Source organism: Aquarana catesbeiana, linkage group LG07 (assembly GCF_042186555.1).
Source record: "Aquarana catesbeiana isolate 2022-GZ linkage group LG07, ASM4218655v1, whole genome shotgun sequence".
Lineage (NCBI taxonomy): Eukaryota > Metazoa > Chordata > Amphibia > Anura > Ranidae > Aquarana > Aquarana catesbeiana.
This window is the reverse complement of record NC_133330.1, coordinates 4,818,077-4,832,004: the sequence shown is the minus strand read 5'-3', so window position 1 is coordinate 4,832,004 and position 13,928 is coordinate 4,818,077. Positions and strand designations below refer to the sequence as shown.

Genomic DNA, 13,928 nt, shown 5'->3' with positions numbered 1-13,928 from the left:
TCTTAAAATGTATCAGTATAGATGAATAATAAAGTGATGGATCTGAGGATTAATAGGAAAACATGTACGGTGTACATACACATTATACTCAAGTTTACATGTATTCATTTCTAGCAGCTAATGATTTATTCTTATATAAAATGTTGGCACTCCCGTAGGACAGTCTGCTGTGCTGTAAGAACACAAAGCTGAAAGTCCCATAAAAGGTCTCCTAAGATTGAATTAATAACACCTTGGGAGCCCCTTTTCATTAGTTGAATACAGTCTTTAAAATTTAAATTTAGAATTCACTGAAAGTATCTTTTTGTCACCTATTTTACTTACTTATTGGTTAGTGCCAGTGGACAGATATAAAACACTATTAACCACTTGCCTACCGGGCCCTTTCACCCCCTCTGTCCTCACTCTAAAATTTCAGGGCAGGTCTTAAACAGAAAGGGGTGTGGCCTTGACATGAAGGGGTGCGTCATATTTAAATTAGGGGGTGCACGAGTTTAGTCAGGCCTAGGGCAGCACAAAACCTAAATACACTACTGACTCAGTCATGCAACACTGCACCCATATAAAATTTGTGTCCTTTTTTTCACACAAATAGATTTTTCTTTTGGTGGTATTTTATAACCACTGGGTTTTTATTTTTTGAGCTATAAATAAAAAAAGACCAAAAATTTTGTGAAAAAAAGCCTTTTTCTTTGTTTCTGTCATAAAATTTTGCAAATTATTACTTTTTTTTCATAAATTTTGGCCAAACGTTATACTGCTACATATCTTTGGTAAAAAATAAGCCAAATCAGTGTATATTATTTGGTCTCTGTGAAAGTTATAGAGTCTACAAGCTATAGTGCCAATCATTGAAAATTGATCACACCTGATATACTGAAGGGCGATCTCATTTCTTGAGGCCCTGAAATGTCAGGAAAGTACAAATACCCCCCAAGTGACCCCTTTTTGAAAAGTAGACACTCCAAGGTATGTAGTAAGTTGCATGGTGGGTTTTTTTAAGTTGTAATTTTTTCCCACAATTCTTTGCAAACTTGTCATATTAACAGGTTATTTCTCTCACACGGCATATGCATACTTGCAAGTACGCTCCAAAACACATTCTGCTACTCTTCCTGAGTACGGTGATATCACATGTGTGAGACTTTTACAAAGCCTGGTCACATACAGAGGCCCAACATTCAAGTAGCACCTTCAGGCGTTCTAGGAACATAAATTACACATCTCATTCCCTGACAACCTATTATTTTTGAAGGCCCTTAATATTTCTAACACATGGCATGTACATACCAAGAATTACACTCTAAAATAAATTATATTGAGGAAAGAGGAAAAAGTATCACCTGTGGTTTGAGTAGTATCCACAGAGAAGAGCATTGGTCCAGGCAGCAGGCAGGGATGTGCTTAGCGACAACAATAGTAATTATCCAGTCAGCAGGCAGGAATATAGTTAGTACAGGGATATTGTCAGCACAGCCAAAGCATTTTTCCATAGGAATTGTCTACGCAGGGACAGCCAGCACAGCCATAATATTGGTCCTGGTACACTGTTAACTGCAGACACTCATTATTGTACCGCTCTACAGCCCTTCATAAACATACTGCCTCTTGTTACACCTAATTATTTCCATAGTACAAGTAGCAGGCAGAGGTGTGGCCAATTCATGCGGCAAGCAGAGGCATGATGGCAGTAAGTCAGCAGCAGTCTGAGGGCCTCAGTCTGGTAAGACCTGGACACAGGGGCACAGGGGTAGAGGCTTTTCCCACCCAAATCTCTTTGAATTCTCCAGACCCTAATCCCGAAATTACAAAACCCGGAGAATACAAAAAAATTGTTTTCTCCATACGGAAAAACAATTCTGGAGCCCTTCACATATGTGAGACCCCTGTGTACTACAGTAGCAGGGCAACAGATCAGTCTAAGCGGTAAGCAGAAGCATAGTCGATAAAACAGGCCAGGGTCAGCTCACATGCAAGCAGTCCAAGCAGTAGGCAGAAGCGTAGTTGATAAAACAGGTCAGGGTCAGTTCACGTGGAAGCAGTCCAAACGGTAGGCAGAGGCATAGTCGAAAAACAGGCCAGGGTCAGTTCATGTGGAAGGCAGTGGCATGGTTATTTGATGAAGCATGGAAAACGGTCAGCACAGATAAAGAAAATGGGGAAATGGTTAAAAATATGGGCTAATATTTTAGGGATGTATGATAAAGTCAGAAGCCTTTACCAATGCAAAGGCTGCATTGGGAGGGGACAATGGTAGCTGGTATCCCTTCGAAATCCTCTTTTGCTGCATACACAACATCTTTTTTGGGTCTTCGGCCTGCTTCAGATTGTGGAATGTTGTCTGGGAAGTGGCACTCATGAAGTCGGCTAACAGCATCAGAGCGAAGGTTTTCTGGGGTTGGGGTCTTTGTTGATAGATGAGGGACGTGACAATTTCTTCAATTAATTTTAGGAAAGAGGTGGGACTTTCCGTGGATTTGGTGTAGATGATATATGCATTATAAATGGCCAAATTATAAATTAATTAAATAAATCGCTACTTTCTTGTACCAGAAACAGGGCTTCCTTGTTGCCAAATAGGGCCGAAGCATTTTATCATTGAAATCCACCCCCATGTAAAGATTATATTCTTGGCCACATGTTGGATTTTGAATGGGACCTCGTCTTCTGTGAACCTAAACTGTGGTGTCATTATGAATGGTGGACATCATGTACACATTCCTGCTATCCTTCCACCTCAAGACCAGCACTTCATTGCTTCTCAAAGTTGCTTTTTCCCCTTCGCAGTTTTTTGTTCACTATAGATCGTTGGAAGCCCTTCCTGTTCTTTCTGGAGCTTTCCTAGGCAAATCTTTGGGAACATTTTTTTATGAGTGAGTGAATTGTACAAAATTTGTCATAATTTGGATGATTTCAAGAGAGGGCTCTGGGTGTTGTTGAAGTGAAGGAAGCATACAATCATCTAATTTCACGACCTGGACATTACGGCAGAATAAATGGGCTGGCTGTGAACACACAGCCAGCTCTGAGGACTTCTAACAGTCCAGATCCATGTGTCAAAGGCACCCTCCAACAGGATCATCCCACAACTATTAATGCTAACAGCCCTGATGAAGGGGGAGTCTTTAGTCCCCTGAAACACGTTGGCCTATTTTTATTGCTGAAACTTCAAATTAAGTACAAATTACTTACCTCTTTGATCACCAGGCGCTCTTTTATCCTCTTTTCTTCTACATTACATGTGGAGGATGCACACCAAGGTAGCAGCCCAAGCCCCAACAGGGCTCATCACCCCCTTTTTCCAAACTGGGCATGGACCTCTGGAAACTAATTCTTTCCCTCTGTCCACACCCTACCAATCTACAACACTAATGCCGCGTACACACGGTCGGACTTTTCGTCTACAAAAGTCCAACGGACGCCGACGGACTAAAGCTGGCTGGTAATCCGATCGTGTGTGGGCTTCTCCGGACTTTCAGCAGACTTTTTCAGCCTCAAATCCGACGGACTTTAGATTTGAAACATGCTTCAAATCTTTACGTTGTAACTACGACGGACCCCGAAATCCGCTCGTCTGTGTGCTAGTCCGACGGACAAAAACCCATGCTAGGGCAGCTATTGGCTACTGGCTATGAACTTCCTTATTTTAGTCCGGTGTACGTCATCACGTACGAATCCGTCAGACTTTTGTGTGGTCGTGTGTAGGCAAGTCCGTTCGTTAGAAAGTCTGCTGCAAGTCCGCCGAAAGTCCGCCGGAAGTCTGTCGGACAGGCTGTCGGACTTTTGTAGACGAAAAGTCCGACCGTGTGTACGCGGCATAACTGGTAGAATCAGTCCAGCGCGATCTACACCCATTCTTCTCAACCAGGTGCACTTTATGGGCACTGATGGGTACTGATGTAGTGACTGTTGGGTGACAGACGCAATGGGGGGTAGGGGTGATGTGACAGGTTCTCTTTATTGTGCTTGGTGCAGTACAATAAAGACACAGATCGGTAACTCACTGATCCCTGGCTCTTCTCTCCTTACACTGGAAATGGTGTGTGAGAAGAAAAGAGCCGTTAACAGCCAGTTACCATATCATTTGCCCCCACCCTAATTTAGCTTACATAACGATTCTACCCAAACTGGGCAGTAATCCTAGTGATGTGAGTAACTATCAACCAATCTCTCTGATTAATAATGATTTAAAAAATGTAACTAAAACCTTAGCCAACAGACTGTCTGAATTGAATGCTTTGTATGTCCAGAAAGGTCAAGCAGGCTTCATTCCAGGCAGACATGGTCCCAATCAGATACGGAGACCAAATGACGTTATTTCCTTGCTTTGTTCGCAGTGGAATTGGGGAATTCCGCAAGAAGGCTTCCTGTTATCTATTGATCTACAGAAGGTCTTTGACATTGTGGCATGGCCATACCTTCTTAAAGTCCTGGAAAGATGGGGTTTTGGTCCTAATTTCCTGGGAACAATACATGCTCTGTACTCCAACCCTTGCACTCAGGTGAGACTGCAGGGCCACTACTCAGAACCTTTCAACATAACTAAAGGAACGAGACAAGGCTCCCTTCTCACACTCCTAATATTTGCTATTTCCATTGAGGCACTGACAATAGCTATCAGGAATCACCCTGACATTCGAGGGGTCCAGTGCAGCCCTCAAGAACATTAATGCGCATTGATTGTGGAGGACCTTCTCCTTTTCATATCCTTACCCCTTATCTCAACCCCAATATCTTTAAACTATTACAGGGATTTGGTTCAGATTCTGGTCTCCAGGTTAATATACAGTATATAAATCTAAGGCATTAAATGTTTCGGTCTCGTCTTCATTGGTCTAGTGTTTATAGAATCACTTCTCGTTCTCCTGAAGCTCCTGCTCCAGCCCTTATTTGGGTGTTAGTCTGGCCTCCGGTATTGGCCAATTGTATACGGTTAACTACCCTGCCCTTTATAAAAAGTTAGATGAGGTTCTTAAAAACTGGTCAAATCATGATTTATCCTGGCTAGGTTGGATCAATTCCATTAAAATGACCCTCTTACCACGCCTCCTTTATCTATTCCAAGAGAGCACATCTGAATAGTTTTCAGTCTAAAATTATACACTTCATCTGGGGAAATAAAGGCCATTGCTGCCCTAAATGTGTGCTCTTTAGATTGAGAACTCAAGGGGGACTTGCCCTTCCAAATTGATGGTGGTACTACCAAGCAGTTCAACTAGCACAGATCTCCATTGTATATTCACGGGGTCCCAAACCAGACTGGATTCTAATGGAAAGGCAAGCTGTCCCTCTCCATACTATTGATTTTCTACTGTGGTGTCCTTCCAAATTAAGGCCCCCTTGCACCTTCTCTCTTACACTCCCTAGCCATATGCAATATTTTACATAAACAATCCTCGTTAATCTCTGAACTTAGTCTCTTGGCTCACCTTTTCCATAACTCACAATGTCCTCCTGGAATTAACATTAAAGCTTTTCAATGGTGGCTAAAAGAAGGATTATTTTGGATAGGCCATTTTTCAACTCTATGGGGCCCCTTTTAGTTGGCTATTGTATTAGTAAGATAGAAATGCCCCAGAGAGATTAAGACTCTCTTAAATTTCACACATACACATTTTTTTTGCACTCCATTTGGGCTAATAAACCTACCCCCGAGGTTAACTACATATGAGCAGTGGTGTTTTAAGATCTTGGACCAGAGGGGAGGCATATCTATAATCTACTTTACACTGGCTGGGTCCTCAGAAAAACCTGTCTATGCACAGAGTTGGGAACTAGACCTGGAAGAGGACTAGGACCTTGATACTTGGCACCAGTGCTTCCATCATTCCTTTAAAGCGGAGTTCCATCCAAAAATGGAACTTTCGCTTTAAGCACTTATGACCCCCTGACATGCCATATTTGGCATGCCATTTTTTTTGGGGGGGGAGGGTATCTGGTTTTGAGAGGTACCCAGCTCCCACTTCTACTCCTGGTGCTGTGATGCCGAGCGGAAGTTCACCTCTCTCCCCTCCCTCCCTGCAATCTTCTGGGACACGTCACAGGTCCCAGAAGATTGCCCGGCCATTGAAGACAGCGCTGCACGCATGCGCAGTGCACACGTGGCTGTGAAGCCGTAAGCTGTCACAGCCGGGGCGCCCACACTTACAATGCCGGTGTCGTGGAGAGGAGGGGGAGAGGAGAGAGGCTTTGGGCGGCCGCATTGCTGGACAGTGGGACAGGTGGGTGTTTGTTTATTAAAAGTCAGCAGCTACACTTTTTCTAACTGCTGACTTTTAAATGGGTGGAACTCTGCTTTAAGGCAGTGATGGCGAACCTTGGCACTCCACATGTTTTGGAACTACATTTCCCATGATGCTCATGCACTCTGCATTGTAGTTGAGTATCATGGGAAATGTAGTTCCAAAACATCTGGGGTGCCAAGGTTCACCATTACTGCTTTAAGGGAATCGTGAATGTCTCATTGATTGAGGCCAATGTTAAATTTTTCACACGCTGGTACCCAGTTCCCACATGTCTAGCCAAAATATATCCTGACTTTTCTCCTGTGTGTTTTTGGGGCTGTGATCACATGGGTTCCCTATTTCACACATGGTGGTCCTGTCCCCGCAATCGAGGATTCTCGAACAAATTCTTCCAGATGCTATGCAAGGTCACGGGCATAGCTATCCTGAACCCCCCAAATTGCTCTTCTAAATCATATGCATATCATTTACATTTTTTACAGCAAGGCCAATTCTTGCTTTCATCAGGAGTACCTCAATAGGGTCACAGTGTGAAGGCACCATGGACACCCAAAGACCAATTTTTCCACACTTGTTTGACAGGTGCATATCATTTCAATTTTTGACAGCAAGGACAATTCTTGCTTTCATCAAGAGTACCTGCATAGGGTTACGGTGTGAAGGCACCTCCAACACTCAAAGACCAATTTTTCTGCACCTGTTACTTCTATCCAAATTCTGTGGAAGAGACACCAGAATTTATCCAAAAAATCTCTAATCTTGTTCCCAGTGCACTACATTGTGGCCTCATCATGCAGACTGGCTCCCCAAGCCATTGTTTACAAAATAAGGAAATCTTGCCGGGAAAATTTCATTTTTATGGCTTTATAAATGCAATGCAATGATGGGTTTCACAGCTTCAGGTGTCTGATCAAGATTTCCAAACACTTTCTTTGATGAAATCCAGTTTTATATGAACTTTTTGTTTGCACAATTGCACTTTATTCACATGTGATGTAATTTAGCATATGTGTCTTCAAACTTTATTCACAGCTATTATTGTTTATATACTGTTGATTATTTACTGTCTGTATTCGCACGAATGCACTTTATTGTTTAGCGCTGCGCTCTTTTTACATATAAATGCAATTATTGCTAAAGCAGCTTCTATACACAGTACAGATGCGCCACTTTACAGGTGGACTAAGGGGACCCCCCCCCGGCACTATATTGAAAGGAATTTTTCATTTTTATTGTTATTTCTCATTTTTATGGTTTCACTTTAAGCATCATTAAATCACAGTTAATTTTTTCATTGATACATGTCCCCTAGGGCAGTACCCGGACCCCCATAACCATTGTATGCCAAATTACTTGCACATAAGCCTTCAAAATGGGCACTTTTGATTTTTACAGTTCAGGTCCCATAGACTACCCATAGACTTCATTGGGGTTTGTTATTCGGTTCCGAACTTTTGCGATGTTCGAAAGTTCTGGTGCGAACCGAACATAGGGTCGTTCAGCCCATCTCTACCAAACATTAGCATTGAAACCTTAATGACTTGGAGAGGATCTGCAAAGAGGAGTGAGACAAAATCCCTCTTGAGATGTGTGAAAACTTGGTGGCCAACTACAAGAAACGTCTGACCTCTGTGATTGCCAACAAGGGTTTTGCCATCAAGTACTAAGTCATGTTTTGCGAAGGGGTCAAATACTCATTTCACTCATTAAAATGCAAATCAATTTATACCTTTTTTGAAATGCTTTTTCTGGATTTTTTTTTTTCGTTATGCTGTGTCTCACTATTAAAATAAACCGACCATTAAATTATAGACTGATCATTTCTTTATCAGTGGGCAAATGTACAAAATCAGCAGGGGATCAAATACTTTTTTTCCTCACAGTATACGTGGTATAAAAAGACAAACTTCAGTCTCAGCTTTTCAATAGGTCTGGCCCTATGTAGCTATAACCTCATAAATCAAACTAAAACTGCATTTTTCTGATTTTTCTATATTTGTCAGCTTTCAAAGAATCTGATCTGGGCATTTATAAAAACGCTGTTTTAATAAATAGCCTTGCAGGTGCAAAAACTCCTTTATGGATCATGGAAGACCGTGACTGTAGCCATGAAATTAAGAGACACTTGCTTTTTGGGAGGAAAGCAATGCAAACCTAGACAACATTATAAAAAGCAGAGAGACATCACCCTACTGACAAAGTGCCGTATAGTCAAAGCTATGATATTCCCAGTAGTAACCTATGGCTGTGAAAGTTGGACCATAAGGAAGGCTGAACGCTGAAGAATTGATGCTTTTGATCTATTTTGTTGGAGAAGACTCTTGAAAGTCCCTTGGGTGGGAAGAAGATCAAACAAGTCAATCCTGAAGGAAATTAACCCTGAATATTGACTGGAAGGACAGGTCCTTAAGCTGAAACTCAAATACTTTGGCTACCTAATGTGAAGACTCATTGGAAAAGACCCTGATGCTGGAAAACATGGAAGGAAAAAGGAGAAGAGGACAACAGAAAACAAGATGGATAGATAGCATCATCGAAACAATGAACATGAAGTTAAGCAACCTCTGGGAGGCAGTGGAGGACAGAAAAGTCTGGCAACAACAAGGTGCATAAAAATGGTAGACAAATTAGTCACAGATATAATCTGATCATAATTTGGTCACTTTCTGTGCCACATCCTGAAACTTAATGTAACAAAACTAAGTAATTAGTATAGGCATGGGACTATTTGAGGCACAGCGTTACTGATTAAATTAAACCAAACCAAAACTGCACTAAATAAAATAACTAGGTAATAAAATAGTGAAAAATCTATATAGGATTGTGAAAAACAAGTCAAGAGGTTGACATGATCTCCATACAATTCTAAAGCTGTGAATAACTTCACCACGGAAAGTTGTGATTGTAGAAAACGGAAACCTCAAACTCATAAAATGGCTGCTTACCAGCTCCTGAGACCTCTTATTACAGGAGGTCTGAGACACCTTTGGCTCTAAACCCAGCCAGAGCCTTAGAACATTCAGGGGGATCGCGCTGTTTTGAAGCCTCCACCACCCACAGGGAATCGATCAGCTCCTGAGACCTCTTGTTACAGGAGGTCTGAAACACTTGTGGCTCTGGGTCCAGCCAGGGCCTTGATCATCCAGGGGGATCACACTTTTTCAAGTAATGCCACAAGATCATCAGTTGCCTCCTTCTGATATCCACTGGGCTTTCTTCAGTAAGGGAGACTCACAATACAACAGAACAGCTGGACACTCTTTTGCCCACCTTCCACCAGTTATCCTTTAATGAGCTCTCCAGACCGTAAGTAAATCCCAGGCCTTGGAAATAGGCTCCCCCGCTTAGACTACAGCTAGGCCCTCAATGACTTTCAAGTAGCATCTCCAGCAGACTGCCTTAAAAGGCACAGTGCCCTAGACAGGGGACTCCTTTTGCAGGACTGGACTCAAGACTCCTTGAATTTTTAATTTGAAATGTGTTCAAATTTAGATAAAATTAGACAATTTCAGTCCACATCATAACAAATTACGATAAAATACAATTGTGTAAAACCAATTGATTGATATTTGTAGTATTGTGTATAGTAGTCTTTACAGCTCAACGCGTTTCTTGGACAAAGTCCTCTTCATCAGGAGATATCAAAATAAACTTTCTATGAATGCCATCTAGATAGAATGACAAACTTTTAATAATTGTATCATGATACAACAAAATTTCATTTAACACTTTTATACAAAGATGTTCACCTAGAGATGGAATCACATGGCTCAGATGTATATACATACCCACACACATGTATGCATATATATATATATATACAGACACACGCACACATATATCCCTAGTGGTCCCAGGGTCCCCCTCCTCCTCCAACCTCCAAATTACTCCTATTTAATAATTTCTATTAGTATACTTTTCTTCTTATTGTTATCAAATTTACTTTCTATTAACTCTATTTATGAAAAAATAATAATTGAATAAATCCATTTACCTTTTCTAGAGTACAGGAAATAAAGGCTGTTGTTTTATATCTTTATCTCGAAGGGTTAAAGTACGCTCTGGCAGTTTTATTGAGGGACGCTACCTCTCTTATTTGGAAAAGAAATCATAATTTCTTTCAAATCCTATAGTAATAATACGAAATTCAAAAATCAAATTACCCGTATTTATTGGCGTATAACACGTGTCGGTGTATAACACGCACCCCAAGTTTAGGTTAGGAGAGAATTTTAAGGAAAAAAACTTTTAGGAGGGAAGTTTAAGGAAAAAAACCTTACATTTAAATGCCCATCAATGCAGCCTTATCAGTGTCCATCTGTAGCCTTGTTAGTGTCATTGCAGCCTTTTCAGTGTCAGTGCAGCCTTGTCAGTGCAGCTTTGCCCCAGTGCAGTCTTGTCAGTGCAGCTTTGCCCCAGTGCAGTCTTGTCAGTGCAGCTTTGCCCCAGTGCAGTCTTGTCAGTGCAGCTTTGCCCCAGTGGTCAGTGCAGCCTTGCCCCCAGTGTCCATGCTTGATCGCCGCCGACATACACAGTACAGATCACCGCAGACAGTAATTTGTGTTTTAAATATGGCGCCACGGAGTTTGGAGGGACTCGGCGCCGGCGGAACTGAACGAACGCCGCCGAGATACACATAGTCGAGTGTATTCGGCTCTTTCCGGCGCCGCTCACAGTCCCGCCCTATGATGGACATAACACAGGTCCAATGGTGGGACTGGGCGTGACTGTGAGTGGTGCCGGAAAGAGCCGAATACACTCGACTATGTGTATCTCGGCTCTGTGATTTCGGCGGTGCTTGTTCAGCTCCGCCGAGTCCCTCCGAACTCCGCTGCGCCATATTTAAAACTACCCGCTATGTGAATGTCAGCGGCGATCGGCCTATAACACGCACCCACGATTTCCCCCTGATTTTAAGGGGAAAAAAGTGCGTGTTATACGCCGATAAATACGGTAATTCTATAGTACAGATAATGCCACAATACATGTGCACATGCATTTATAGCATTATAATTACCTTCTATAGGGCAGTATGTAGTATATTGTGAATGTTTACATCACTGCTAGTGTGATATAGATGGTCTAAAGGCAAGCGAACAAACTGAAAAACGCCCCCTTCTCTCTTCACACACAATTTAATCCAGATTCCCCCAGAAGAAGGAGTCTATAACAAATTGAAAATAACAATAGTGATTTCCAATTCAGTCCATTTAATAAAGATAGCACATTTATCATGTTGGACTCAAAAAGATACCACATAGGAGGCAGTATCTACTGCAAGTTTAAAAGGATCAGCATACTTCAAGGAGGGCGATAAGCCTTTCCAATATAGGGGAATGCTGACACAGTCTGCAAGGTGAAATAAAGGGGGATATATTTGCCATCACTGATTAGCTGTCTCTATCCAGATCTATTAGAGTTGAAAACATTTCATCAGATTATTTCTACCTGTGCTTGCTGTGTCCCGCCAGACAATCAACCAGCCTGTTCCTGCACTGTAGAGGAGGAAGGGAGGGACCCAGGAACCCCCCTAGAAACATATATGTGGGTCTGATGACCTCAAACTTTCTCCAGCTGTGGGTCCGGCGGCCAGGATGTAATATCCAGCCATCGAGACCTGTTCCAAGATGGCCACGGAGGCCTCAAGCGTAATCCAAGAGCACAGTGCGTCATCCAAGAGGGCGTCACAGATATTAGTCACAGATATTTTGAGGATAACCAAAGTGTATTGAATATACTACATTTGGTCCGTGGGTTACAACGTCCCCTGGTCTTGCCAAGGGAAAGTACAAGTATGAGCACCCGACATGTTTACATTTTATAAAGGACAATAGTGACATTTTTAGACAACTGAAAAAGGCACAGAAATGCAAAAAGTGTCATTGCTCTCAATTATATTTTAATCATGATATTTGTATTAACTTTAAATGATAATAAGACCTCATAAGTGCCTCCATAAGGTCCTTGTTCCTCAGGCTGTAGATCAGAGGATTCAGCAAGGGGTTAATGAGGGCAGATATGACTGTGAACAGTTTGTTTAAATTGACCATATTGCTGGAAGTGGGAACCAAGTAAAGAAAAATTAAGGAGCCATAAAAGATGGAGACCACGGTGAGGTGTGATGTGCAGGTGGAGAATGTTTTCCTCTTTCCAGTCTTGCTACGGATTCTGAGGATGGTCCTGAAAATATAGACATAGGGAATAAAGGTCAAAATAAAGACTCCCAGTGCAATACTACCACCTAATAAGAATACGGCCACCATGTTTATGAAGGGGTCAGTACATGTAATTTGATATAAGTGTGGAAGGTCACAAAAGAAGTTGTGGATGGAAGCTGTTCTGCAGAAGGACAACCTGAGCAAAAATAAAGTATAAACCAAAGAGTGAGAACATCCTGTAACCCAGACCAGAGAGGCCATACAAGTACAGACCCTCCAAGACATCATTAGTTTGTAATGTAGAGGGTGACAGATGGCAATGTAGCGGTCGTAGGACATAGCTGAGAGCAAGAAAACTTCTGAGTTAGCAAAGGAGAGGTAGAAAAATACTTGGGCTATACAGGCAGGAATGGATATTGATCGGCTCCTTATGACCAAATCAATGAGCATCCTTGGTGCGGTCACTGATGAATAGGACATGTCCAGAAATGCCAAGTTGGCAAGAAAAAAATACATTGGGTTGTGCAGATTGTAGTCAGTGAGGACCAAGAAAAAAATAAGAAGGTTTGTGATAAGAGTCATCAGATAGATCAGAAGGAAGAGCATAAATAATGCATTCATAGTCAATGGATGGTCTGATAGACCTACAAGAGTGAAAGAGGAAATCTCTGTCATATTCCTCATATTATTATTTTTTTTCTCTCTTAAAATGCATCAGTATAGATGAATAATAAAATGATGGATCTGAGAAATAATAGGAAAACATGTACGGTGTACGTACACATTATACTCAGGTTTACATGTATTCATTTCTATCAGCTAATGATTTATTCTTATATAAAATGTTGGCACTCCCGTAGGACAGTCTGCTGTGCTGTAAGAACACAAAGCTGAAAGTCCCATAAAAGGTCTCCTAAGATTTAATTTATAACACCTTAGGAGCCCCTTTTCATTAGTTGAATACAGTCTTTAAAATTTGAATTTAAAATCCACTGAAAGTATCTTTTTGTCACCTATTTTACTTACTTATTGGTTAGTGCCAGTGGACAGATATAAAACACTATTAACCACTTGCCTACCGGGCCCTTTCACCCCCTTCCTGCCCAGGCCAATTTTCAGCTTTCAGCGCTCTCACACTTTGAATAACAGTTACTCAGTCATGCAACACTGTACCCATATGAAATCTGTGTCCTTTTTTTCACACAGATAGATTTTTCTTTTGGTGGTATTTTATCATCACTGGGTTTTTATTTTTTGTGCTATAAATAAAAAAAGACTGAACATTTTGTGAAAGAAGCCTTTTTCTTTGTTTCTGTTGTAAAATTTTGCAATTTTTTCTTCATAAATTTTGGTCAAACGTTATACTGCTACATATCTTTGGTAAAAAAAATAACCCAAATCAGTGTATATTATTTGGTCTTTGTGAAAGTTATAGAGTCTACAAGCTATGGTGCCAATCGTTGAAAATTGATCACACCTGATGTACTGAAGACATATCTCATTTCTTGAGGCCCTGAAATGTCAG

At 41.4% G+C, this 13,928-nt stretch overlaps 1 protein-coding gene across 1 annotated transcript; it reads right to left on the bottom strand.

Annotated features, from left to right (window-relative positions):
- Nucleotides 1–12,148: 12,148 nt before the first annotated feature.
- LOC141102321 (olfactory receptor 1G1-like) lies at nucleotides 12,149–13,087 on the bottom strand. The gene has a single exon (XM_073591279.1). The coding sequence runs from the start codon at nucleotides 13,085–13,087 to the stop codon at nucleotides 12,149–12,151; it is 939 nt and encodes a 312-aa protein (XP_073447380.1).
- Nucleotides 13,088–13,928: the final 841 nt, after the last annotated feature.